Source organism: Petaurus breviceps, unplaced genomic scaffold, assembly GCF_028583685.1.
Source record: "Petaurus breviceps papuanus isolate PSGF00001 unplaced genomic scaffold, PetGlider_PUasm1.0 370, whole genome shotgun sequence".
NCBI classification, from domain to species: Eukaryota; Metazoa; Chordata; class Mammalia; order Diprotodontia; family Petauridae; genus Petaurus; species Petaurus breviceps.
Genome location: NW_027186297.1, coordinates 508,114 through 536,085, shown reverse-complemented (window position 1 = coordinate 536,085; position 27,972 = coordinate 508,114). Strand labels below are relative to the sequence as shown.

The 27,972-nt window shown below is 52.2% G+C and overlaps 1 protein-coding gene across 1 annotated transcript in view; it reads left to right on the top strand.

Annotated features, from left to right (window-relative positions):
* Window positions 1-14,565: 14,565 nt before the first annotated feature.
* The window catches only part of CELSR1 (cadherin EGF LAG seven-pass G-type receptor 1), a 48,930-nt gene continuing 35,523 nt past the window's right edge, over window positions 14,566-27,972 (top strand). The window contains exons 1-10 of the mRNA XM_069099323.1: window positions 14,566-14,659; window positions 16,211-16,404; window positions 16,985-17,142; window positions 18,558-18,721; window positions 19,902-20,027; window positions 22,297-22,463; window positions 25,078-25,263; window positions 25,541-25,654; window positions 27,261-27,435; window positions 27,808-27,950. Coding sequence (XP_068955424.1) covers window positions 14,566-14,659; window positions 16,211-16,404; window positions 16,985-17,142; window positions 18,558-18,721; window positions 19,902-20,027; window positions 22,297-22,463; window positions 25,078-25,263; window positions 25,541-25,654; window positions 27,261-27,435; window positions 27,808-27,950 — 1,521 coding nt within the window. The remainder of the gene's footprint in view (window positions 14,660-16,210; window positions 16,405-16,984; window positions 17,143-18,557; window positions 18,722-19,901; window positions 20,028-22,296; window positions 22,464-25,077; window positions 25,264-25,540; window positions 25,655-27,260; window positions 27,436-27,807; window positions 27,951-27,972) is intronic.

Genomic DNA, 27,972 nt, shown 5'->3' with positions numbered 1-27,972 from the left:
AGAGAGAGACAGAGACAGAGAGAGAGAGAGAGAGAGAGAGAGAGAGAGAGAGAGAGAGAGAGAGAGAGAGAGAGAGAGAGAGAGAGAGAGAGAGAGAGAACATTATGCTAAGGAGAGCTCCACCAAGAAAGAGTCGAGGAAGGACCTTACCCTCTCTCCCATTTCACAGTTGAGCCCAGAAACATCAGTGGCTGCCCAGAATCAGGCTGGTAGTAAGTTGCAGGGCCAGGGTCCATTATCTTGGTTGTTTGTTTCAGTCTTTTGTATTTTTCCAAATATTCCATCAGATCCTTTGGGAAGGGAGCTCTTTTAGTCTTCCAGCTGGGAAGGCGGGAGCACAGAAGCACTTGAGGAATGAGGGTCACATGAAATAATCGATGTAAAGAGCTTGGCCAGCCTTAAGTGCCACAGAAATGTAAGAGATCATTCTCACCATGAGACTACTCTGTATGGTGCAGGATTGGGACGACTGTCCCAGTGTTATGGAAACTGGGATGGAGGGGCCTTAATGACCCCAGAATCCAGCCCCTTCCTTCATTTGCCGAGGACGAAGAGAAGGGATTACCATGAGGCCACGCCTCTCATAATCAGTCTTTGAGTATTTAATAAGTACCGACTGTGAGCCTAGCACTGTGCTAACTTCAGGGCTGTAGAGAGTTAGAGGAGATTGTCTTGGAAGTTCTGAGAGAGAAATCTCACCCTGGGGCCATCTTGCGTCCTTCCCCCTGTTAGCCTAAGGCCCCCTCTGCTGACACCCTCTTCTGATGCCTCACATGGGACCTCCATGCTTTACTCCCAAGTCCGAGTGTGTGCCCATGGATGGACTCAGGGCAAAGGCATATGTCCCCAGAGAATGGACCCACTGAAGGATGGATTGGGTTTTGGACCCAATTACCTTGGGAAGGCTGACATCTGGAGGCCCTTGCTTTGTGGCAGACAGAAGAAGGCCTCTCTCTGACGATGTCCCGTGTCCTCTTTTTAATTTGGGGTTCTGGACCTGTGATTTCCTAGGCCCAGGGAACTCCCTCCTCCAGGGAAGATGGGCACATTCTCTGTAATGGGCACAGTCTCAGGTCACAGACCTGAGGTGTCAGAGGCAAGTTTCAAACTGAGATCTTCCTGTCTCCAAGCTTTCTATCCAGTGACTGACTTGGGTTAAGTTCTATGGTCACTAAGTGGGGAGATCCTTGGGAGAAGGAGGAGGGCGAGGCAGTGTGAAAACTCAGGCTGGCTTCCCCCTCCCCCAGACTTTAGGTATCGCTTTGGTGAAGGATGATTGTCAGTCATCCAATGGGAATTAAATTATGCTTACAAAGAACAAAAGCATTCACTGAAATCCATCCCTCTCTCCAGCCTTGAGACTCTCGGCTTAGAAATGCCCAGAAAGAAGATCCGTTGGCAAGAACAGGCCCATGGGGCACAGGGAACATCTGGAAGTTACTGAGACTTAGCGCCAATGTGCTGCTTTCTTCAGGTGACCCCCCATCCTCCCGTCCGCCCTGATGGGGCTCTGCTGGGGCTGTCTGTCTGGGGACTCCTTAGAGCCTGGCTGCCCAGCACCCTTGGAGAATGAGCCCTAGAGGCAAAAAAGTGACCCGGGCAAGTCACTGACCCTCTAGCATACGTTTCCTCTTCTGTAAAATGGATAATAATACTCACTTTACTATTCCTCCCCCCCACTTCACGAGCCCTTTGGAGACCTTCAAAGCAGACTAAGAAGAGAAGCTCTTCTTATTATGCAACTTTCTGAGCCTCAGTTTCTCTTTCTGTAAGGTAAGACTAATATTCCCATCCTTCCCTGTTGTGTTGGGAGGAAAAGGGTGTGTCCGCCTCAAACCACAAACAGAGGCTGTGGCTGTACCTATGGACTTTTCTGAGCCTCAGTCTTCTCTTTGTAGAAGGGGCCCCTCCCTGGAAAGGGGGGTGCAGAGGATGTGCTTCGTCAGCCTTGATGCGCAGGACATTCCTTTAATCATCATTACTCTCTCTTAACCTCAGTTCCTTCTGTAAAATGGAACCAAGAAAGTCTGAAGGGAAAGGGCTCCGTAACCCTTGAAGCACCGTATAAATGCAAGTTATAATTAGCACGGGCACATAAAACTTCCCATGAATGCTGCTTTTGAAATTTGTCTGCTCGGGAGACAGAGGGCTAATTAGCCAAGGATGTCAAAGCAGCGAGACACAAAGAGGGGGTAGATGAAAGTGTGCTTGGAGCCACATTGACGATGATCCCGTGTCTATCCCTTCCAGCCCCATTTTACAGATGGGGAAATAGAGACACCCAGTGCTGACAGGAGGCCCGAGGTCCCACGGCTGCTACGTGACTGAGGCAGAGCTCGAACCCAAATTTCTGTTCGCATTCCAGCCCTTTTACCCCCAGAACACACGTCTTCACTTGACGTGTTTCACTTACGTGGTCTGAGGGAGGAATCGGCCCCCCAGGGCTGGCAGGGACCTGAGACTATCGAGTCCATTATACAGATGAGAAGACTCAAGCCCGGGAGAGGAAGGGCCTGGCTACCCCTAATTCCAAGCCCAGCACCCGGCCCAAGGCTCCGAACAGTCCCTGGGGGAGAGGGCTGAGGGCTGGCTCAGCCTGAGGACCAGCGGACTGAGAGAACCCGGCGCTGCTTCAGCACCTTCCCGGGGCCGCGGCCGATCCGTCCTCGGAGAAAAAGGTTTTTTAAAATCCTGAAACCATAGACGGGCTGGCCGAGCACGTGAAAGCGCGAGATATAAGGGCCTCCGATGTTATCCCCTCCCCTGCCCCGGAGGGCACAGCGGCCTTTGTGCCAAGCGGAGCGGGTGAGGATCACGTTTCAGGTGGGAACCCAACTACGAATCAGGCTGGCTCCCAGTGCAGAGGATCATTTCATGCCTTGAGAACGAGGCCCTCGGCCTCTCTCTTTGGGGCTCGCTCTGGGGCGCGGTCCCATCCTTCCCTTCAGACTCTGCCCCTCCACCAAGTCAGAGGCTGCCTTTGGACCCGAAGGAGGACTGTCTCTGCGCCCCGCGCCCGAGTCACTGGGACAAATGATCTCTACTCATAATGAGGCAGCTTGGGATGGTGGAGAGAGTCCCGGCACTTGTGTTCGAACCCCGGCGCCGCCAAGCCACAGCTAAGTGACCTCGGACAAAGCCTTTCCCTTGGCCCTCCATAGAGGGGGTTGGCCCAGCGGGGCTCAGGGGGCCATAACTCGTCACCCTGTGGAGCAGGACTATGGTCCCTCTTTCTTTAGCCAGCGCCCTCCAGTCCTCATGGCCGGGGCAGGCGCTGTACTAGGAGACAAAGACCGAATGAGCGGCTGCCTGCCGTGGCCGCTCACTCCCTCATCCTGGCTCTGCATTCGAAGCCCTTACCGGGCCCTTTGAAGGGTTAGACGCACCTGCAGCTGTGTTTCATCCGGTTGTTAGACCCACAGATGGTGTCCAGCCCTCCATCCATCCATCTGTCCGTCTGCCTGCAGCAGTAGGAAAATAGCCTCCCTCTGCCCCCACCCCGCTGGGTTATGGAAAGAGACCTTATCTCGTTTCCTTTCCCAGCCCAGGCCGGGCTGCTGACCGTCAGCTGGGATGGAAAGGTGATGGTGCCATGGCCAGCCCCACCCAGGCCTCTGGGGGGGGGGGGCTGGTGAGATGGGGGTTAAACCCCTAAGCCCTGAGCTTTCCTGCCTCCCTGGCTTCAGCCCCACCTCCAGGCTCTCCCACCTCCCTGTGATATCTCCCCAGACCCAACCACTCTGTCATATACCATCTCCCACTCACCACTCTTGGCATCCTCATCTGTAAAATCAGGGGATTGGACAAAACGGACCCCAAGGCCCCTCGCAGCTCTCAGTCTTGGGGAACCAGGTCTTTCATGAGCCTTCCCCTCTGTACTGGAGGAAAGAGTGGACAACTCGAAACTGTCCCTTCACTAGCTCTGTGGCATTGGGCAAGTCACTTGCCCACCAAAGACTTGGACTGTATAGCCTCTGAGCTCCCTTCCATCCCTGCCTCTGTGATTCTGTAATCCAGATGGATTCATTAAAAATTAAAACTACCAGCCACCCCATGCCTCACTTTCCCCATCTGTCAAGTGAAGATGCTGAAGAAGATTCTCCAAATCTAGGGCCTAAGGCAGCAGGTAGCTACAGCCACAACCTAACTCCTGGCCAAGACCCTTAAGGTGAGAACCAACCCTTATTAAGCACTCCCCACTCAAGTCTGGATGCCCATTCTCCCACAAAGCCATGAGGGCACCAAGCACCTCACTTCCAAGCCTCCCAGATTTGGGAGGAATCGGGAAGCTGACCTTGTCCTTCCAAAAAGGCCTTGTGTGGGTGTTGCTGCCCAGAGAGTGCACAAGCCTGCTGCCAGGCAAGGGCCCAACCCAAGGGACATGGCAGTGTAGCCCTGTGGGCAGCTCCTGGGGGGTGGTACAAGGGGAGCTCTCAGATGCCAGTGCTCTGGAGGCTTTGTCTAGGATGCTGTGGAAAAGGTGTGTCCGCCTCCCGGGCAGCTGTCCCTTCCTATCTTGCTGTGACAAGGGGAGGGCCCTACAAGGAGAACCCCCCCATTAATTTGTGGTTATTTAAAGGTTTGAGGTCCAAATCGTATACCCCCCTCTCCTCCCCCCTCCCTGAGACAGTAGACAGTTATGGTTATACATGTGCAATCATGGGCAACATTTCCACATTAATCATTTTGTACAAGAAGACTCGAATGAAAGAGAAAACTGAAAGAAAGTGAAAACTTGCCTGCTTCAGTCTGTATTTGTCAACATCAGTTCTTTCTCTGGAGGCAGATAGTCAGCTTCATCATTAGTCCTTTGGATTGTCTCGGATCATTGTATTGCTGAGGAGAGTTAAGTCATTTGCAGTTTGATGCTCTGGTTCTGCTCATGTCACTGCATCAGTTCATGTAAGTCTTTCCAGGTTTTTTGAAATCTACCTGCTCATCACTTCTTATGGCACAATAGTATTCCCTGACCACCATATACCCCGACTTGTTCAGCATTTCCCAATGGATGGGCATCCCCTCAATTTCCAGTTCCTTGCTACCATAAAAAGAGCTGCTATCAATATCTTTGTACATGTGGGTCCTTTTCCCTTTTCTTTGATCTCTTTGGGATATAGACCTAGTAGTGGTATAGTTGGGTCAAAGTGTATGCACGATTTTACACCCCTTTGGGTATAGTTCCAAATTGTTCTCCAGAATGGTTGGATCAGTTCACAACTCTACCAACAGTGCATTAGTTTCCCAGTTTTTCCACATCTCCTCCAACATCTTTTTTGGTCATATTAGCCAATCCGATAGGTGTGAAACAACTTCAGAGTTGTTTTTATTTGCATTTCTCTAATCAGTGCTGATTTAGAGTATTTTTTTATATGACTATAGATAGTTTTGATTTCTTTGTTTGAAAACTTCCTGGTCCTATCCTGTGACCATTTATCAATTGGGGAATGACTTGTATCTTCACAAATTTGATGAAGTTCTCTATATATTTGAGAAATGAGTCCTTTATCAGAGATAGTTATTGCGAATTTTCCCCCTAGTTTTCTTCTTTCCTATTTTGGTTGCACTGGTTTTGTTTGGGCAAAACCTTCTTAATTTTATATAATCATAATTATCTATTTTATATTTTGCAATGTTCCTTATATCTTCTTTGGTCCTAAACTCTTTTTTTCCATAAATCTGACAGGTAAACTATTCCATGCTCTCTTGATTTGCTTATGGTATCACCTTTTATATATAAATCATGTACCCATTTCCCAGGTTCTCCCAACTCCGGGCCTTCACTCTTACTCACTGCGTCACCTAGCCACCTCCTCTCTAGTGTTTTTAATAGAAATGGGTGCTGTATTTTGTCAAAGACTTTTTCTTCACCTATTGAGATAATCACATGATTTTTGTTGGTTTTGTTATTGATATGGTCAATTATGCTGATAGTTTTCCTGATATTGAGCTAGCCCTGTATTGCTGGTATAAATTCCACCTGACCATAGTGTATGATCCTTGTGATATATTGCTGTGGTTTTATTTAAAATTTTTGCATCAATATTCATTATTGAAATTGGTCTATAATTTTCTTTCTCTGTTTTGACTCTTCCTGGCTTAGGTATCAGCATCTTATTTGTATTGTTAAAGGAATTTGGTAGGACTCCACTAATTTTTTCAAATAATTTATGTTATATTGAGATTAATTTTTAAAACATATTTTATAGGGTGGCCAGGTGGCGAAGTGAGTAAGAGAGCCAACCCGGAATTGGGAGGACCCGGGATCAGTTCTGGCCTCAGATACTTAGCACCCACACAAAATAGCTGGCCATGTAACCTTGAGCAAGTTACTTAACCCCAATTGCTTAGGAAAAAAAAACATATTTTATAGAATTCACTTGTGGATTCATCTGGTCCTGGAGATTTTTTTCCCCTTAGGAAATTCACTAATGACTTGTTTAATTTCTTTTTCTAAGATTGAGTTAAATTTTATTTCTTTTTTGTTGTTTATTTTTGCACTTAATAGTATTTTTTTTCCCAATTACTTGTAAAGATAGTTTTCAAAATTTCATTTTTGTAAGATTTTGAGTTCCAGATTTTTCTCCTTTCCTCTCAACTCCTCAAGACAGCAAGCAATCTGATATAGGTTATTCAGGTTAAATGTAAATTTTATTTCTTCTTCTATCTAGGTAATTTATATTTTTGTAGATATTCATCCATTCCACTTATATTGTTAAATTTATTGGCATATAATTGGTCAAAATAGCTCTTGACAATTGTCTTAATTTCCTCTTCATTGGTGGTGAATTTACCCATTTCATTTTTTGGGGGGAGGGCAATTGGGGTTAAGTGACTTGCCCAAGGTCATACAGCTAGTTTTTGTGTTAAGTGTCTGAGGCTGAATTTGAAGTCAGGTCCTCCTGACTCCAGGGCTGGTGCTCTATTCACTGTGCTCCCTAGCCACCCCAACCCATTTCATTTTTGATGCTAGTAATTTGGTCGTCTTCTTTACTTTTTTAAATCAAATTAACCAATGGTTTAATCTATTTTGTTGGTTTTTTCATAAAACCAATATTTTAGTTTTATTAATTAGTTCAATGATTTTCTTACTTTCAATGTTATTAATCTCTTCCTTCAGTTTTCAGGATTTCCAATTTGGTAATTAATTGGGAATTTTTAATAAGTTTTTTTCCTAGCTTTTTTAGTTGTATGCCCAATTCATTGATTTGCTTTTTCTCTACTGTATGATGTAAGCAACTAGAGATATATTTTTTCCCCTAAATACTGCTTTGGCTGCATGCTATAAATGTTGGTATGTTGTCTCATTGTTGCCATTTTCTTTAATGAAATTATCAATTATTTCTATGATTTGTTCTTTGACCCACTTATTTTTTAGGATTAGATTATTTAATTTTCAATTAAATTTTAATCTCTCTTTCCATTATCTTATTGAATGTAATTTTTATTGCATTATGATATGAAAAGAAAGCATTTACTATGCTTTTCTGCTTTTGGTTGCGAGGTTTTTATGTCCTAATACATGGTCAATTTTTGTGTAGGTGCCATGTATAGCTGAGAAAAAAGATATATTCCTTCCTATTCCTATTCAGTTTTCTCAAGAGATTGGTCATATCTGACTCTTCCAGAATTTTATTCACCATCTTAACTTCTATCTTATTTATTTAGTTTTGTTAGATTTATCTAGAACTGAGAGGGGAAAGTTGAGGTAGCCCACTAGTATAGTTTTATTATCTATTTTCCCCTGTAAATCATTCAGCTTCTTAAAAAATTTGGGTGCTATACTATTTGGTCCATTAACGTTTAGTATTGATATGACTTCATCATCTATAGTACCTTCCAGCAAGATATTGTTTCCTTCCTTATTTCTTTTAATTAGAACCATTTTTGCTTTTGCTTTGTCTGAGATCATGATTACTACCCCTTCTTTCATTGCTTCAGCTGAATTATAATAAATTGTGCTCTATAGCCTTACCTTTACTGTGTGTGTTTCTCTGCTTCAAATGTGTTTCTTGTAAACAACATGTAGGATTCTGGTTTTTAATCCATTCTGCTATCTACTTCTATTTCATGGGTGAGTTCATTCCATTCACATTTATAATTATGATAACTATATTTCCCTCCAAGCAATTTTCCCTTCTTTATTCCCCACCCTTTCGTTCCTTACAAGCATTTCACTTCTAATCACTGCTTTCCCCAATTTACTCTCTCTCTTATTGCCCCCCCCCTTCTATCATCCCCTTCCACTTTCGCTTCCTTATAGGGTAAGATATATTTCTGTATCCAACTGAGTGTGTATGTTATTCCTTCTTTGAGCCAGTTTTGATGAAAGTAATGTTTAATCATTGCCCTCCACCTGCCCTGTCTTCCCTGCCAGTATAATATCTCTTTCATGCCTCTTTTATGTGGGATAATTGATCCCATTAAATCTCCTTCCCCCTTCTTCCAGTGCCATTTTCTTTCTTACCTCCCTTTTTTGGGGGGAGATATCATCCCATCAAAGCCACCTTATATCCACACCCTCTGTCTATATATACTTCTTCTAATTGCTCTTATAGTAATAAAGTTCTTAAGAGTTAAAAAATATTATCTTGCCACATAGAAATATAAACAGTTTAACCTTATTGAATTTATGTTTTCTCTTTCTTGTTTCTTTTTTACCTTTTTATGTTTCCCTTGAATCTTGTCTCTGGAGGTCAATTTTTAAAATTCAGTTCTGGTCTTTAAATTAGGAATGCTTGAAAGTTGCCTATTTCATTAAATATCTGTCTCCCCACCCCCCAAAGATTGTATTCGATTTTTCTGGGTAGGTGATTCTTGGTTGTAACCCTAATGCCTTTGCCTTCCAGTATGTCATATTACAAGTGATCTCATTCTTTAATTTGGAAGCTGCCAAATCCTATGTAATCCTGACTGTAGCTCCACGATATTTGAATTGTTTCTTTCTGGCTGCTTACTCTATTTTCTCCTTGATTTGTGAGCTCTAGAATTTGGCTATGATGTTCCTGGGAGTTTTCATTTTGGGATCTCTTTCAGGTGGTGATGGATGGATTCTTTCAATTTCTATTTTGCCCTCTGGTTTTAATATATCAGGACACTTTTCTTTGATAATTTCTTGAAAGATGTTGTCCAGGTTTTTTTTTTTTTTAATCTTGCCTTTCAAGTAGTCCAATAATTCCTAGTCAGTTGTTTTTCCCATGAGAAGTTTCACATTTTCTTCTTTTTTTTTTACTTTCTAAATTTTATTTTATTGGTCTTGATGTCTCATAGAGTTATTAACTTCCATTGCTCAATTCGATTGTTTTTTTTATTTTTTTGCTTTTTGGAGGGCAATTGTGGTTAAGTGACTTGTCCAAGGTCGCACGGCTAGTTTTTGTGTTAAGTGTCTGAGGTCAGATTTGAACTCAGGTCCTCCTGACTCCAGGGATGGTGCTCTATTCACTTTGCCACCTAGCCACCCATCAATTCTAATTTTTAAGGAATTTTTTTTCAGTGAACTTTGTCCTTCCTTCCCACTTGGCCAATTCTTTCTTTTTTTAGGTAACATTTTCTGTATCTTTTCCCATGCCATTAACTTCTTTTCCATGATTCTCTTGCATTACTCTCATTCCCCCTCTCCCTCATTTTTCTTCTGCTTCTCTATTTTTCTTTTTAAAGTCCTTTTTAAGCTCTTCCAGGAAGCCTTTTTGGGCCTGAGACCAAACTAAATTTTTTTTTGGGGGGGGGGGTTCACATGTAGCCATTTTGACATTATTGTCCTCTTCCACGTTTATGCCTGTGTCATCAGAGCAACTTTCTACAGCCAAGCTCTTTTTGGTTTGTTTTGTTTTTTTGGCCACTGGTCCTGCATTGTCCCATGCCTTTAGTCCTGGGGCTGTGGGTCTTACTGCTGGCTTTCACGGGTCTTCAGGGCTTAGCTGCTTGCTTTCTCTGGAGGGTACGCTTCCCTTCTGGCTTCTCCTGGGTGGTGGGGCCTCCTTGTTGGCCTCCCCTGGATGTGGGGTTTAGCTGCTGGCCTGTCCCAAGGGTGGGGCCCTGCTGCCATATTGCTGTGGAATCAGAGTCTCTCTGCTGACATGAGTGGGAGGGGGGTCTCACTGTTGGCCAGCCCTAGGGCAGGGCTTTTCTACTGGTCAGCTGTGGGATCAAGGCCTGGCTGCTGGCCTGTGCTGGGGGTGGGTCATTGGGGTGGGGCCTTGCTTTGCTGCACACATTGTTCCCTTTGGGGGTGGTGGGGGTGAGGCTGCAGGTACGGGAGGTTGGGGCCTCACTGGTGGATGGCTGCAGGCCCCCTACTGGGAGGCTGGCTGTAGCTGCTGGCTTTTGAACCTTGCTACAGACCTTTCCTGCCAGGCTGCTCCAAGATCAGTTCTGAGCTGGTTTTCTAGCTGCGTGGAAGGGAATTTGGGAGGGCTGCAGGGGATTTCTTCACCTGGGCACCAGAAGTCCTGCCTTCAGTTTTTTTTTTCATATCAATTCTTAGCATAGTGTCTGGCACACAGCAGGTATGGGATCAAGACTTGCTGGGCTTGGGGTGGCCAGGTAGCACAGTGGGTAAGAGCACTGGCCCCAGAGTCAGGATGACCTGGGATCAAATCTGGGCTCAGACACTTAGCACCCACCCAGAAACACCTGGCCATGTATCCTTGAGGAAGTTAATCTCAATTACTTTAAAAAAAGAAAAAAAAAAAGACTTGCTGGGCTTGACCAGTCCAGCCCCTTCTCTACACAAGGGATGGATGGCCTGCTGACTTGCCCAAGGTCACAGAAGGGACTGATGGACAGAGCTGGGATTTGAATTCAAGGCCCAGTCTACAAATGGGCAGGATTTGAATCCAGGGCCTGTCTACAGTTCCAGAACCCTTCCCCTGGGACAGTTTTCCATCATTTCTGAGGCTCTCGCCTCCTTAGCAGCCCCGTTGGCTCATTTTTGGGGGACATGGAAGGCTCTCATCCCAAGGGTGGTCATGGTACCTTTGTCTGCCGGGCCTTCACCTCCTCCTCTGCATCTCATTGCCTGAAAAACCCAGTGTTGGCCACGTCTCCATCTAATAGTGTAACCTTATCCCGGCAGCCTTTCTCGGGTCCATTGTCCCAGAGTGGGTGGAGAAGCTGTTGGAAATGTGAGCGGGTGTGTTAAGTGAAAATGCCTTTCTGCTCCAATGCACTCTCACTCTGGGAAGAAAGCCCCGTCCCCTCCTCCCCCACCCCCCCTCGAGGAGCACTTGGGCCCAGGAGGGAAGAGGAGGCGACGGTGGGGGTCGTGCTCCATCCCTGTGAGGGGCTGCCCCCAGCCCAGTCCAGAGGCGCGCAGCCCAAGATCGCCAGCCCTATTCCTACTTTCTTTGGACATCCACACATCAAAGCTGTGTCCAGCCACACCCGTTCTTCCCCTCCCTCCCTGAGCCTTCCCCAGACAAAGACCGATGGAAGCAAAGTCAGCAGGCTCCTGGGTCTGCCGCCCCAGCGCCTCACTCGGAATGAGATGCGCCGGCATTTTCTCTCTGGTAAAAGGACCCCGGAGGTCATAGACCCGGAAGGGGCAGGGACCTTAGAGGCTTCTCAGCCGGGCTGTACTTTTTAAAAAAAGAGGAAACTGGCCCAGGGAGGCAAGCCCCCTAGACAGAAGGTCAGGATTCGAACTCGGATCCTCCCCCTCCAAAGCCAGCTCTCCTTGCACTGTGTCGGTGGGTCTGGTGGGTCTGCTCCCTCCTCCTCCGTGGTCACTGCAGTGCCCAGACTTGGTGTCTTCCTTTACAATGCTGTGGTCCTCTTTCCTGGGGGGAAGGGGCTCAGTTCTGATGGGTCTCCCCGGCTGCACCCATTTTTCCGTCCCTATTCTGCCCCATCGTATTCACTGACCAGTCTGTCCAGCTCTTCCCTCCCTGGAGCTTGGTTTCTGCCTTTGGCCTCTATGTAGGTCCCCCATAATTGTCTCCATTTTACAAAGGAGGAAACTTAGGCCAGCAAAGGAGAAGAGTGCATCCCTTTGGAGTCCAGAAGCCCCTGACTGGGTCTCCCCCGCCCTCCCCTGCCTCCTGATCTCAGCCCCTCCAGTGCTGGCAGGGACACTTTACAGCCTGGCTGGACCACTGCCTTGCTTAATGGTGCTGGTCAGTGTGGCTGCCCTTCCTCCAGGGCCATGAGGCCCGCCTGTTATTTGCCTTTTTTCCCTCCCCTCCCTTCCCCTGGCTGTAAATGTCTCAGGGTTTCAGCCCCTGCTGGTTTATTTGTCCTGTCTGTATTCATTTTCTGCAGGGGTCTGACTCCCCTTGCAGGGGGCCGGTGCCCACTGGGACAACTGCCCCAGCCAGCAGCAAGCTCCCCAGCCTGCCCAGCCTTGCTGGGAATCAAGGGCCTTCCTTCCTGGACTGGCACCTCATGCTTGGGCTGAGGCCAGGAGGTTCAGGTTGGGGTCCTCCAAGCCTGGATGGCTGCCTAATGACAGAAACTCCAGTCCCCATCCTCCCGTCCCCCCCCACACACCCCGGCACTCACACACACACATCTGGCCTGGCTTGGCTAGGCTTGCCCCATCCAAGGCTCAGGAACCTTTGGAGAATCTTGACTGGGAGCCTTGGACTCTGGAGCCCCCTTTCAGGGACATGGGGAAGGGCATTATAAACATGGGAAAAGCTCAGGAAAAAGTCTGTAAGGCAGGATGTTTTGGGGGAGTGGTTTCTCTCTCAGGCCCAGAAAATAGACTCTATAAATCATTGATGAGTGAGGCCACACAGAAGCAGGCAAGCAGCTGTAGGGCCCCACGTAGGCCTAGAAAAGAGAACTGGGACTTTTCAGGTCTCCTCTCCTCCCTTTGAGGTCTATGGGGAAGCCCAGCCATGAGGGGAGTCCCCCCAAGTCCCTCTCCTCATTTACATTTTATTTTACTGGCTGTGAACTAAGATCAGGGTCTTCCAGTCTTCCCTGGAGAAGAGAAAGAAGGAAGCAGCCTCTGGCTGAGGTCAGGACAGCAGAGAGATCCAGGACATGCCCCTGGCACCTGCAGCCTGGCCATAGGCTTCATGGGGGAGGGGGAGAGCCTGAGGTTTGGAGAAGGAGGAGGGACCTTGGCTGTGCCCAGCCCTGGATCCGCTGACCCCGGGGTCTGCTGACCCCAGGGCCAGAGCCCTTCCTGCAAGGCAGGCCTAGGGATGGTGTTCTCTGTAGCTAAAGGGGTGGAAAAAAGGTGTGGACCAGGCACCAGCAGGAACCAGAGACCCTAAAAGAGCCTGAGGGAAACCCTGAGTCCCAGGGAGGCTTTCAGCCCATCAGGTGTGTCCTCTCCTGTTGATTCAGAGCACTCAGATCCTCATGCAAGGAGAAGGATGGCATGGAGGGACTGCTATCTGCCCCAGAGGAGGTACCAGGCCAGCAAAGCATCTATGGAGATTCAGTGCCTTCAGAGGAAGGCCCTGGAGGCAGAGGACCTGAAACTTGGCTCCCTAGTTTATGAAATAAAGAGGCTGGGCCCTGAGGACGTGATCTAGGGTCATTTTACAAAGAGGGAAACTGAGGCACGCAGAGGCCACCTAGGTAGTCGGTGATTTTCTGTCTTCAAACCATCACCTCTTCCCACTGCTCCACACACACTGCCCCCTGGCGGCCCTATAGAGTTCCCAGCCCAGCTGACCAGAGCAAGCCTTCATTGACCCCTTCACTTCAGGTCCCTAAGCCTCTGCCATGCTTGGGGCAGGACCTGCCCTCCAGGAGTTCCCCCTGAACCCTGTACCCCCCCTCCCCATCAAGTAGTCACCGGCCCTTTCATTCAGTTTACAAAACATTTTTTTTCAAAACCTATTCTGTGTGTGACCCTGGACAAGTCACTCCCTTCTCTGAGGCTTTACTCCTGCAGAAGGAAGTAATAACCCCCACGTTGCCCCCTGCCAGGGCTGCTGTTGTGGAAAGCTCTCCACACACCCCAAAGTCCTGGGAGGCAAGGGTGCCTTTCCTCAGACAGTCCCTGCGGGCTTGTCTCCCCACACGTTTCTGGCCAGAGCTAGGTCCAGGGGTGAGGGGAAAAATTCTAGGAAATTCTATTTGAGCTCAGTAAAGGGGACAACTTTCCCATAACTGTAGCTTGTGAAGGAAATTAGCTTGCTCCAAACCACAAAAAATAGGAGAAATCTAAATTAAAATAACTCTGAGGTTTGACTCCAAACCCAGCAAATGGGCATAGTGCTGGAGGAGCTCTGGAAGAACAGGCATGCTGATGCATTGTTGGTGGAGCTGCAGATTGGGCCAACCATTGTGGAAAGCAATTTGGAATTCTGTGAAGTGACCAAAATAGTTATATCCTTCCACTGATAGAGATTGTAGACTCCCATAGGTCAGTGATAAAAAGGAAGGCCCCCTCATCAACCGACATCTTTATAGCAACACTTTTCCTGGAAGCAAAGACCTCAGAACAAAGTAGACGCCTGTCAGTCAGGGATGACCGAACAAGTCTATGAAGGTGGCAGAACTGAGCGGAGCTGTGAGAGCCTATGAGCTCCGTCCGCCCGGCCCTCCCCTCCAAGGTCGCCTTCACAGTCGTCTCTGTGCTCTGGTCTACCTGTTAGAGTGGAAGCGATGCGGGCAGGGCTGCTTCGCCTGGTGCTGGGCATCTGTGAGAAAGCATTTTCCAGAAGTGGGCGGGGTGGCTTCATCACTGAAGAAGGACCGCGTGCGCCCCGCTCTTGTTGCGGCTTAGTCATTTTAGGCGTGTCTGACTCGTGACCCTTTTTGGGGTTCTCTTGGCAGAGATGTTGGAGGGGTTGCCCTTTCCTTCTCCAGCTCATTTGACAGATGAGGAAACTGAGGCAAACAGGGTTCAGTGACTTCATTAGGGCTCCCCCCTGCTGTGCTCTTCAGACCTGCTGCTAAGATGAGTCCCCAGCTTCAGCGAGCTGACCGTGCTGGGGCCGGGACATCGGTGGGGTCAGTAATGCCTACTCTTGGGTCAGCTGTTATCGGGAGCCAAAAGGCCGGGTTCAAATCCCAGCACACAGTGTTTAATCGATGCTATGAGGTTGATTTCCGTTTTCTGGCTTCGTGACTTGAAGCTTTCTGGTTCTCAGCTTACCCTCCTGTAAGATGGGCATAGTCAATGATGTCTGGCCCTTCCAGCCAGATCCGTCAGTCAGTGAGCATTTATGAAGCCCCTCCCAGGCCCGGGACCCAGCTCTGGGGACACAAGGAGAGAGCCAGGGCAGCCCTTGCCCTCGAGGGGCTTCCTTTCTAAGTGGGGAGATGGCCTGAGTCTACAAGATACACAGGGGAGGAGGCATGCTCTGGCATCCGGCTCGGGGCTGAGGTCCTTGAGCGTCCTGGAGTGGCCAAGGGCACTGCCCGCTGACAGTGGCCAAGGCTTGCCCCCCGGCTCCTGGCGCCCCTCCGGCTGCCCGCCCGCCCTCCCTCCTGGCGGCGGCACGGGTGTCTGAGCACGGGTCTCCCCACCACTGTAATTTGGTAAGCAGGAGCTTACCTTCATTAAAGCCTTGCTGAACTGAAATGCTCCCGAGGCCCTTCCTCTCCCTGTCTGATATCCATTCCCAAAAATGTAAATTACAAGGTGGCTGCTGGCTAATGGTGGCCTTGGAGCCGCTTGGAGCCGGCTCCCCGAACGCTGGGCACACCTAGCACTGGGGGGGCACGGTCGCAGGAAGGGGGCAGGGGGCAGCCCGTGGCCCCAGGCCAGGAGGGCCAACGTCAGAGAACTTTGCTTCCCCTCCCGCCCTCCCTCCCTGCCAGCCTGCCACCCTGCGCAAACCCCTCAGCCCACCGATCCACAGGCATCTGTCTGAAACCCCTCCTGTGTCCTGGGTGTGTGCCAGGCTCCTGCCGACAGGCAGAGTAAGAACCTCTTTAGGCCTCAGTGTCCCATCCAGAAAAGGGGGTCCCGACTTCCCAGGGATGCTGTGAGAACCCAGCGAGAATGGAGCTCTGTGAATGTGTCTCTTATGGGACCTGACAGGGGAATTGGGGGTGGGGGAATAGGTGTCTTGCCTCCTCCTTGGACCCGAGCCTCCAACACCCAGAAGCGGAAGAGGCTGCAGGGTAGTCCAACCAGTGGACTCCTGATGTGGCCCTCCCTGCCATGCCCAGGCTGCTGTCCCTCTGTGGGTGCCGCGTGCCACCCTCCACCTCATCTCCTCTCTCCTTCTGACCAGTCAAGATGATTTGTTGTTGTTTATTGGAGCGCCAGAATTGTCCTTGTCTGGGGGAGAACCCCTAGGTGACCAAGCTGGTCCAAGTCATTACGCCTGCAGTGTAGACATCCTGACCAGAACATCACATGCCATAGAGAAGCCCCCAGTTGTTACCCGGCTTAAGCGCCCAGCCCCACCCGCCCCACCCCAGATGGACAGCTCCTTCCTGGCTTCCAGAGACGCTGAGGCCAGCGGGAGCTGCCAAGAGCATTGTAAGAAAGTGGGACCTGGGGGGTGAAGCTCCCCATGACCCTTAATCACTGAGGACCTCAGAGGGGTAGCTTCACCTTCACGAGCCTCAGTTTCCCCCTTTGTGAAATGGGTATATTCACACTTAGATAATCTGCCTCACAGGGAAAAGGCCTGAAGGTGTTTTAGAAATGGGGGCCACTGCCACCTACTGCCTTCTCTGGGCTCCTCATCTTTTATAAGACTGTTGGGGGCCTCTGTGACCTGCCCGTAGGTAATTTCAACGGGGCCTTGCTGGGGTAGACAATCTTTCTGTGCCGCCTGAATTCACTCACTCACAGGCTCTCCATAACAGCGCTTCCAGACCTTTTCATCCCTTCTCAAACCTTCCATGGATCCCTGCTCTCAGGTCCCTCCCAGCTCTGCCATCCCCTCTTCTCAGGCCCCTCCCAGCTCTGCCATCCCCTGTTCTCAGGCCCCTCCCAGCTCTGACATCCCCTCTTCTCAGGTCTCTCCCAGCTCTGACATCCCCTCTTCTCAGGCCCCTCCTAACCCTAACTTTCTTTGACTAATTTAAATCTCTGGGGCTTCTGGTTCTATTCTCTCCACAGCCCCACATCAGTAGGCTGGGCATCCCTCATGGCCCCTCTGGAGAGAAGGTGGCTGTTGTGTCTGTAGATGACTGTGATACTGCTGTGGCCGTGCGCTTTGGCGGCCTCTTGGCCAACTACAGCTGTGCTGCCCAGGGCACCCAGACGGGCTCCAAGAAGTAAGTGTTCCCTAGGGATGGAGGCAGTCGTTGGCTGGAGCTTCCCTCTGCCAGAGCCCAGGCTGGGGGGATGGGGATTTGAGGGGGGGGGCGTCCTTGGCTGAGCTGGGCTCCTGCCTGGAATAATTCCTCAAAACCAGCTGTTAAAATTGGGCAGAGCGCTCCACCGATACTCTCTGGCCCTTTGCTATTACTGGCATTGATATTCATGGATCAATCATTGGAGTGAAAATAGCATGAAGGCCCAGCATCCTTAGCCTCCCTAAGCCCTCACATGTCCAGGGGAAGGAGGTGCCCTGTGGCTGCCTTTGGGATCCCATGTCCTGGCTGACTTTGGCACGTCCTCCGCAAAGCCCTCTGCCTCAGTCTCCTCATTTAGAAGACAAGGGGGCTGGACTCAGTGTCCTTCCTGCTCTCTGTCTGATCCTGAGCTCCAGAGCATGGCAGGACTTGCCAGGGAGGAAAAGGTTGTGGCGATCTTGACTTCCCTTTACCGGGGCCTCAGCCTAGGTTAGCTTCCCTGCCCCTCCAGCCTCCCAGCATCCAGGGACGTCTGGCAAATGAGCCCCTCCCCCCCCCAAGCTGCTGCCCGACTCCCCTGCTTGTATCTGGCCATGAAGCTCAAAGGGGACAGTGTTGGGGCTCATAGAGCGTGGCCCCCTGGTTCTGAGGATGGACAGCAGCCCAACAGAGCGGGTTTGAAGGGGGCCTTAGAACATGGACCATGATTTCCCCCTCTAAAATGAAGGGACTGGCTGAGGGGACGTGCAGGACCCGACTGGCGCTGAAGCCTATGGGACCAAAAGGCAATGCTGGCTTGCATCTGCCAGTCCTGTGACCGCAGTTTATAAATTAAACATTTATTCAGCATGTAGGCATGCTCAGCTCTGGAGAGCCAGAGATAGAAACCACAGCATCGCCTGCCCTCAGGGCACTTACTGTCCACCCATCCTCAGTGGGATACACCCTGGACAGAGACATGCACACAGATATGGGAAAGAAAACTGGCAGAGACGGGAATGGCCAGTTTCCAGAGGAGGCAGCCCCTCAGCTGATCAGAACGAGTGTCTATTGGGTTCTAGGCACTAAGTACTTTAGGGTGCATGGCTTCTCCTTGGATATTTGACATTGTCCCATTTGAAGGAAGCCAAGGAGATGGAGAGACAGAGATGAAGAGGGAAGGCAAATGTCTGGAGGTGGGAGATGAGATGCTGAGTTCTGGCAGAACAGCCTTCTGGGACAGTCTGGAATGCATGTTGTATTATAAAGGGTGATGGCATTGGAAAGAAAGGTGAGGGCCAGATCACGTGGGCAGTGCCCCTCTTCTCCGCTGAAGGTGCTGGAGCGAGGGAGTGGTATTATCAGGTGGCCCAGCAGGGTCCGTGTGGTGCAAGTGCTTGCCTCTGCTTCTCTAGGTCCCTGGACCTGACAGGCCCCCTCCTTCTCGGGGGTGTCCCCAACCTGCCCGAGGACTTCCCGGTACACAACAGACAATTCATCGGCTGTATGAGGAACCTCTCCATCGACAACCAGGCCGTCGACATGGAGAGCTTCATTGCCAACAATGGCACCAGAGCAGGTACTCCGCGGTCTCTCTCAGCGGATTGGGCCATCGGGCACAGGCAGCCCACACGCAACGATGGCGGGGTACACTGAGGAAGCCACCCTCCACCCTGGCGGCCTTTGCCGAGCTAAGCTGGCTGTGCCTGCCCTTCTGTGTTCTGTCTCCCCAAACACCCGGAACGTTCAGAGAGACAGAAGCCTGCTGGTGCATGGCAGGCAGAACATTCCTAGAGGTCTTCCCCCACCCCCAGGAAGGGTAGATTCTTAGGGTCGTGTGATGGAGCCGGGGATGGCGACGGAGCCATCATGTTCCCAGATGGAGCGAAGCATCATCAGCGAGTATAGTGGGAACAGCTCTGCTGCTTCAAATCCAGCCCCTTTGGGCAAGTTACTTCTCGCCAAGTATCAGTTTCCCTGTCTGTAAAATGAAGGCTGGAGGGCCAAACTTGGAGTCAGGAGCCCTAAGTGTGAGTGTCAGCCTGGTGCTTCCTAGCCACGTGATCCTGGACAGCTCACTTCCCCTGCCTGAGCCTTGGTCTCAATCATACTTGCATCTCCTTCCATGCCAGCGCATGGCAAGGGAGGCGTTCTTTAAACCACAAACTGTCAGAGGGAGTGGTCCTGATGAGCTCTCCCTGGGGAGGATTTTTCCCTTTGCCATCAGCAAAGCGTCTCCCCGGGGGAGGGAGTGGGCTGCCCTGGGTCACCCAGTCAGGACATGGTCCAGGGAAGGCTGGAGTTCAGGACGGCCTGGCTCAGAGGCGCTACCCCCACCCTCTGCTCCACCATGTATTGGAGGTTCCCGGCCAGCCTTGTCCAGGACTGGTGCCCCCTGGGTCCGGGCAGTTTTCACTCATATTCTTGGGAGCCTGGGTTAGGTTCAGCTGGGCCCCATTCTCTCTGGCCACAGTCCCTGGATTTGCCAGTAACTGGGTTTGAGGTTAGGAGGAAACACCTCATGGGCAGATGACCCTGGAAATAGAAATGGGAAGGCCTGGCATCCAGCCCCAGCCCCAGCCCCTGCTGCCAGCGTGGCCACATTTTACTCATCTGGTCAGGGGGGTGATGGCCACCTGGGCCTGTGCAGCCACTCAGGCTGGCGAGAAGGACCAGAGAACATGCCCATGGAAGGCGGGATGGGGGACATCCGTCTTGGCCCCCTGGTGCTAAAATAAAGCTGTGCCCGTCCTTGGCAGGTTGTGAAGCACAGGAGAACCACTGCGCCAATATCTGGTGCCAGAACGGTGGGACGTGTGTGAACAAATGGAACACGTACATCTGTGACTGCCCACTGCGGTACGGGGGCAGGAACTGTGAGCAGGGTGAGGCCTGGGCCCGGGGCAATGGGGAGGGGATGCTGGGGCCGGAAGGGGCCTGAGAACAGGGGATGGCAGAGCTGGGAGGGACCTGAGAAGAGGAGATGGCAGGGCTGGGAGTGTCCTGAGAACAGGGGATGGCAGGGCTGGGAAGGGCCTGAGAAGAGGGGATGGCAGGACTGGGAGGGGCCCAAGAACAGGGGATGGCAGGGCTGGGAAGGGCCTGAGAAGAGGGGATGGCAGGACTGGGAGGGGCCTGAGAACAGGGGATGGCAGGGCTGGGAGGGCCTTCGGACAAGAGAACAGAGAATGCTGAAGGTGGCATGGACCTTCAACTTTATTTGGCTCAGTCTCTTCATCTTGGAGGTGTGCGGCCTGAGGCCCACCCTGTGTGCCACATCCCACCTTGGTGCCCGATAAGTGAGCCCCCACCCTCTGAAGCCTGTCCCTTGTTTCTCTGGACCCTGCTCTGACTTGGCCTGAGGCCTTGGCCATGGCAGCTCTATTGGCTCCATCATGAGCAGTTTTTAAAATGAAATAGAAGTAATTTCATCCCCTGATGAGGCAATCACCCCGCAGCCCCCTCTGCCCATGCCCGCCCCCCCCAGGGGAGGCCTGTCTGGGCTGCCCGTCCCCCACGACCAGTCTGCACTGCCCTGTTTCTCTCCTTCGTCAATGGTGCCCACGAAGCCTCCTCGCGGTGGCTCCTTGTAAGCGCCCAGGGGCCTGGCTGCTGTGGAATCTCTGCTGCTGCCTCGCTGGGCAGACAGTGGCACCACACTGTGGACCCTGCCTAGAATCCAGGCTCTGCCACTCATCCCTCCCTGGGCCTTGGTTCCTCATCCGTCATACCACCCTACATTAGCTCATGTGGACCTGGCCACAGCCCTGTGACATGAGATACTCCTGTACCCATTTCCCAGATGAGTGAGCCAAGGCTCCCAGAGTGGGTGTGATCCCTGTGGGAGGTGGGTCCGATCCTGGTCTTCTTCCTCCCAGGCTGGTGCTCTGGCCCCTCTACCCGCTCTCTTTATTCTCCCCTCCATCCTCATGGCCATGCTCAGGGGCCAGGGCCGGGACCCTTGATCTCCCCCATTTCACCAGTCAGGCTCCAGGCTCCAGGAGGGCTTGGGGAACCTCTCACGGGTGGTCAGTGGCCGGAGGCCTTCTCTCACCCAGCCCTGTTGGGAACATCATGGGGACTGGTGGGCTGTTCTGCCAAAGAAGACGAAGGCCATTTGTGGTCCAGCCCAGCAGGAAATCACTGCAAAGGGCCGACGGGACTGTGCTTCCCTCTAGAGGAAGCCGGGTATTTGGTGGATGGCCGCCGTGACCCGGGGCTGCTTTTCCTTTGGTCTCTGGGGCTGGGGAGGAGAGAAGGCCCAGACTGGCAGATGTGTGTCACCGGCCTGGAATGTCACCTGGATTTCTTCATGTCAGGATTTAAAAGAACCTTCCCGGGCTGCTTTTCCAATGATAAATTTGGCTCTCTCTCATCGTCCCTAAAATAGCGTCTAAAAGTAACAGCACCAACATAATTCTGACTAGAATAGAAAAGGCTGCCTGGGATGGTGGTAAGGATGTCCAGAGAGGAGCCAGAGGGCCTGGGCTTCCACTGTGGCCTTGGCAGGGGGGGATGTGCCTTTCCTGCCTGCCCCCCCCCCTGCTGTCCCTGGGCCTCAGCTTCCTCAGCCTCTGAGGTCGCTGGTCTAGACCTGTGCTCCCATGATATTCCAAAGACCCACCAGGAATTGAGATTGTGTACCTGGAGGAAGGAAGAGTGAGGGGCCTCCTGACAGATGGCCAGCAGGAGGGTTTACCACCCTCTGCCTGGCTCCCCCAGAACCAGGACCACCAGGGGAGGGGGGACATGCTGAGAGGCGGCGTTAGGCTGGAGGGCAAGAGAAATGGCAGGTCAGAATTGTCCCAGAGGGCATGGGCTGCTTCAGGAAGTAGTGACCTCCCTGTGAGTAGAGGTATTCAGGCACAGGCATCATGGCCTTCTTCAGGGTGATGGACTCTCTGCTCAGATGTGTGTTGGCTTGTGAGATGTCCCAAGCCCCTGGCCTGTGGGAGTGGAGCCAGCCAAGCTTGTCTCTGCCACCCCTGCTGTCACCTGGGAAGGGAGGATGCCCTGGGCAAGGGCATGAGGCAGCTGTGGGAGGGCCCTGAGGTTGTCTGGGAGAGCTGGCAGGTGTTCCTGCAAACACTCTGCTCTCTAGGGTGCCCCGGACGTCCCAGGATCAAGACCGCTTTGTCTCTGTCCCCTCCACAGCCATGCCCCACCCTCAGCGCTTTGGTGGTGAAAGCCTCGTGTTCTGGGGGGATCTGGACATCACCATCTCTGTGCCTTGGTACCTGGGCCTCATGTTCCGGACCCGGAAAGGGAGCGGGACTCTTTTGGAGGCCAACGCGGGAACATCCTCAACAATCAGCCTCCAGGTAGGAGAGGGGTCTCTCCTGAAGCCCCGTGGCAGCTGGTGACCAGGCCCCACCACCGTCCCTTTGTGCCCCCTGTTCTGCAGTGAAAGGCTTGCCTGGGGGCTGCTGAAAGACCACGGGACCCTGGGACTGTGGGAGAACAGAGCTGGAGCAGGGAGGCTCCCCCACCACCCAGTCTTCTTTCTCCCTGACACCTGAGGCAGCAGACAGAGGGCCAGGGGTGCCCCCTGCTCTGGGGGAGTCACGAGCTCTTGGATAACTCAGCCCAGGTGTTTTGGAAACCTCGGCTCTATTTCTGTCAGTTTGTGAATCTCTCCCATTTCCTGAGCACAGAAGGAAGTTGACTCCACCCTCAGCTGGGGAGAAAAATAGACACTCTGGTCAAAAAGATAAAATGCCAGACAATTAAATGAGCTCAGCCTGTGCTGTGCTAATGACCACTCACCTTGGCCTCCTCTTGCTCACATGGAAAACGAATAAAATGGTGCATGTGACCATGCCTAGGCAGTGGAACCTCAGAGTGTCAGAGTCAGCAAGGCCTGCGCTCCAGGCCTATCTCTGACTCTCCGCCCTCCCGACCAAAGCAAACAAGCAAAGCCGGCCCCAAGATAAATGGTCTGCTATGTGACTCAGTGGATAGAGTGCTGGCTGGAGTCGGGAAGACTCCTCTTCCAAGTTCACATCCAGCCTCAGATGCCTCCTAGCTGTGACTCCAGGCAAGGCCCTTCACCCCATTTTCCTCAGTTTAGTCATCTGTAAAATAGCAAACCAGTATCTCTGCCAAGAAAACCCCAAAAGGGGTCACAAAAAGTTAGATGTGACTGAACAAAAGTAGGTTTCAGAAAGGTCATAGGATTTTAGTGTTAATTCACAGCCCATTAACCAGAAGGAGGCAGGTTGGCCAAGATCTCGGCCTGCAGTGACCCTGGTCCATGAGGGCCCAGGCCATGGTCAGACCTGCTGGGCGAGCTGTACCTGATGGTCAGGGCTCTGTCATGCCTAGGGCAGATGGGGGTCAAGAGACTTATTTTAGGGGTGTGTGTGTGTGTGTGTGTGTGTGTGTGTGTGTGTGTGTATGGATGAGCCGGCCTCAGCCTTAGGGACACCTGCTTGCTTATTTTACAAAGACACCAGCCAGGAAGGACCAGTCCCAGGGCCTTTCCCTGCCAGAGGTACTAAGGAAAGCCCTGGCTCTGGGAGATTCCAGGCAGGAGCCCCCGGGAAAGATGCCCGGCTAGGGGCCAGTCTGCCCTTTGTGGTCTCATGGCACCTGGAAGCCTTCTGATCTAGCTCAGCAGCCTCCTCACTGAGAGGAGCTGGGACTTCCCTCTCTGGAGCCCAGGCCTCCCCTCCTCCTGCCCTAAGTCACCTCCCCAACTCATCTTTGGGGGTCTGAAGCCTCCCTCCAGCCCCCCAGGTAGGATGAATTACCCAGTAGTGGGGTCCTCAGCTCCCTTCTCTGACAGGCACAGACCCTCACCTGGGGCCCAGGGGTCACAGTTGGTTTCTTGGCCTTTTCCTTCCTCCTGGGCTTGTTCTGGAGCTGGGCAGACTCCCCTCTCCCAATTCACGAGGGGCCTGATGCTGATCAGAGCCTGTTGATTTTTAGGCCATATCTGCTTTGGGTCAGAACCTTTCTTGTACACTCAGGGCCTTGTATGTGAAGTCCAAATCAGTCATCACTTAACAGGCATTTATAAGAGACCCAATGTGTACCCATCACTAGACCAGGTCCTTGGGAACAGAGTCAGAAATGCAGCAGCTTCTCTCCTCACAGAGGGGAGACTGTGTGTGCGTCTATCTGTATGTACAGGGGAAAAGAAAAAAAATCCAAGCAGGTTGGGGGGAGGGCACTAGCGGTCAGGGATCAGGAAAGACCTGCCTCCTGCCTCCACTAGCTTCGTGGCCTTGGAAAAGTCACTTCTCATCAGGCCTCAGTTTTCAAACCTGTAAGAATAATCACAATAACAGACCCTTATACGTGAAACTTTAAAGTCTGTAGTTTGCAATGCCTCTGATACAGATTGCCCCATCAGCCCAGTTTACACAGGGAGAAAAGTGAAGGTCATCCAGGATGACCCCGCTGGTAAGTGGCCCAGCTAGGACTCAAGGCCAGGGATTCCTGATGCTTCTTCCCACACCGTCTCTGCCCACAGTCTGCATGAAGGGGCCTCGCAGGCCCCCCTGTGAGGCCACGATGCTGGTGGGCACGGCCCGGCTCACCCGGCCTGGCTCAGGTTTGGGCCCGCCCAGCTGGTGAGGCTGGCCCCTGGACATTTTGCTCCCAGGCCCGCCTTCCACAGGGTTTGGGGACAAAAGCTCTTTGTAAGCCCTCGGGCACTCCAGAAAGGGGCTCTACTTGGGAACATCCACTGTGGTTCTGGCAAGTCCAGGCCCTGCCTCCCTCAAAGGGCCACCACCTGTCACCATGTGGCTGCTCTGTGAGCTCACATGCACAAATAGCCTTACCCCACTTGGCAGTCCGGGAAACTGAGGCTGGGAGAGGGGGAGTGTGGGGATTGAGAGGGCAGCTGCCCCAGGCGTGGGCCACCGTGAGATGCTCCAAGCACCCCCTCCATGACCAGGCATGACCCTCCCCCTTCCTCCACAACAGATCCTGAATAGTCACATAGACTTTGCCGTTTTCCACGGACCCTCAGAGGTGGCCTCCATGAGGCTGGGCAGGTCCCGTGTCAGTGACGGCAAGTGGCATCACCTGCTCATTGAACTGAAGAGTGCCAAGGATGGCAAGGACATCAGATACCTGGCTGTGGTGACTCTGGACTATGGCCTGGACCAGGTGGGTTTTGGAGGGCAGGGCTGCCCATGCCGGCTGAGAGCCGCAGATCGCCCCAAGGAGCTGCCTGCTGCTCCTTCACATCCCCAAATATTTCTTAGGAGCGCCCAAGGGGCCAGTGACCCCGGAGGAAGACCTTAATCAGGAAGCCTGGGAGGCTTAAGCTTTGGCTTTTGGGCCACAGTAGAGGTTCCTGTCTCAGGCCTCAGTGGAAGAGTGGGAGTCATCCCCCTGAAGGCATCTCTAACCCTGGTCCCCATGGCATTTCTCTTCCCAATAGAACACGGTGCAAATTGGCAACCAGCTTCCAGGCTTAAAGATGAGGAACATCCTGGTGGGCGGCCTCTCCGAAGACCAGGTCACAGTGCGGCAGGGCTTCTCCGGCTGCATGCAGGTACACCCTCCCGCCAGGGAGCGGCCCAGGCTCACCTGCCCAGGTGCCGCCCAGCCCTGCCCCTGCCCAGAAGGGCCGTTCTTTCTCCTATTATTCGTCTTTGGTTTTACCCTTCATTCCAGACCATGTGAGACTCTGTCCCAAGCGCTTTGCCAGCCTTAGATAAGTGTTAGCTATCATTATTATTAAGATTCCATCCCCCCTCAGAAACAAAGAACAAAAAACAAAGCAGAAAAGACAGAACTAAAACAAGAAATGGAGGCTGTGTCCAGACTGACAGCCCAACATCCTGTGTGGGTCCCACACCCATAGCCCTGTTGAGTCAGAGCTGGGAGGGCTGGTTCAGATTTGAGAGAAGTCACTTAGACCTTCTCTTTGGCCAATGGGAGCTTTATTGACGCAAAAGTGAACAGATCTGAAATTTAGCAAGGAGCTAAACAAAGCCCTGATATAGGAAAAGGACCAGACTTATACAGACAGAAAGCCACACAGCCTGTGGGATGATGAAGTAATTTTAGGGTTTCTAATGGGGGTTGGAGACTTAGGGACAGGATGAGGAAGATGGATGACACAAGATAAGGGAGATGGGAAATTTTATGACCCAGGATAGGGGGAAGATGAGGAATTCCATGGTCCAGGACCTTCAGGTTAGAGAATAAACCAGAGAAAGAGTAACTCAACCTTTAGGGCCCCTTTGTATCCACACCCATCCCACACCTCTGCTGAGAAGGAGGAGAGTCCACCCTCCCGGGCTCGGGGGCCAAGCTCCCCCACCCCGGTTCCACGGCATTGCCTTGTTCCGTGGTGGTTACCATCACTGTGTGTTTTGATTTCACTTTGTATCAGTTCACAGAAGTCTTCCCATGACTCTCTGAATCCTTCAGTTGTCATTCCTTATGGTACCAGAATAACTGGTCAGGAGTGGGGGGCAGAGTGGCAGTGGAGGGAGAGCCAGCCTCAGCCTTAGGGAGACCTGCCTCTGCCCCACGCTGCCTGTGAGACCCCGGGCACAGGCCCAGGCCCGGCACCGGCATCCCTGACGGAAGCACAGACCTGGACATCTGCCCCGCATCCTCAGACCGGGCTCCCCTCACCTCCCTTTTCACAGTGCTCGGATCCCTGGCGCTGGTCTCTGCTCTGAGCCATCATTCGCTAAAATCCCAAGCAGCAATTCCTCCCTCCTGCCACGGGCAGCGTCTGTCTCCAGCGTTGCCAAGGGCTTTTCCTCGCAATTGCCCTGGAGACAGGAAAGGCCCATTGTGTGGATGAGGAGACCGAGGCCCAGAGCAAAGGGACACACATCCTTCACGTCTCACGGTGGTGTCAGACCTGAAGCCAGCGCCTTCTGGCTTCACATCCAGGGCGCAGCCTGGCACACCATTTCCCTTCAGAGTCGGCTCTATCCAAGATTCCTCAGGCCTGAGTGCGAGTCCTTCTTCCATGGCCACAAGCCTTGGCTTCTCGCCCTTGCCTTCGAGGTTCTTCCATGGCACCCACTCCGCCCATCCCCAGACCCATCCTGAGAGGCCTCCAAGCACCAAGGGGAGGGCCACAGAGACTGGCCCAATCCCCCATCGTGGGACTGAACCATCTGTTGTTACCACAGGGAGTGAGAATGGGAGAGACTTCCACCAACATCATGACCCTGAACATGAAGGATGCTCTGAAGGTCAGGGTGAAGGATGGCTGCGCCCTGGACAACCCGTGCGCCTCCAGCCCATGCCCTGAACACAGCCACTGTACAGACGACTGGGACGGCTTCTCGTGCATCTGTGACCCGGGTGAGAGTGGTGGGGCAGGGCAGGCTGGCTCTCCAGGGCCCTGTGGCTAAGGAGGGCCAGGACCAGGGCCGGGTGTATTTTTGTGTGTGTGGGTGTGGGTAGGGGAACATCTGGGGTGTACAAATGTGTGTGCAAGAGTGTAGGAGAGAACATGGAAGGGAAAGCTACTCCCAGGCAGGGAGTGTGCATGCATGCATGTGTGTATGTGTGTGTGTGTGTGTGTGTGTGTGTGTCCTCACGTTCCAGAGTCCCCACTATGAGCAGTCATTGGCTGCCTCAGACCTGAGGAAGGGTGCAGAGGGTCCCTGAGGGGTCAGACACTGAGCTGTCCATCAGTCAGCAGCTGAGGGAATGGTCTCCCTGCCCTCCTAGGCTACTTTGGGAGAGACTGTGTGGACGTGTGCAACCTGAACCCCTGTGAACACATCTCAACTTGTGTCCGAAAACCCAGCTCCGTGCACGGCTACTCGTGTGAATGTGGACAAAGTTACTATGGACAGTACTGTGAAAACAAGTGAGGGCACTTCTTTACTGCCC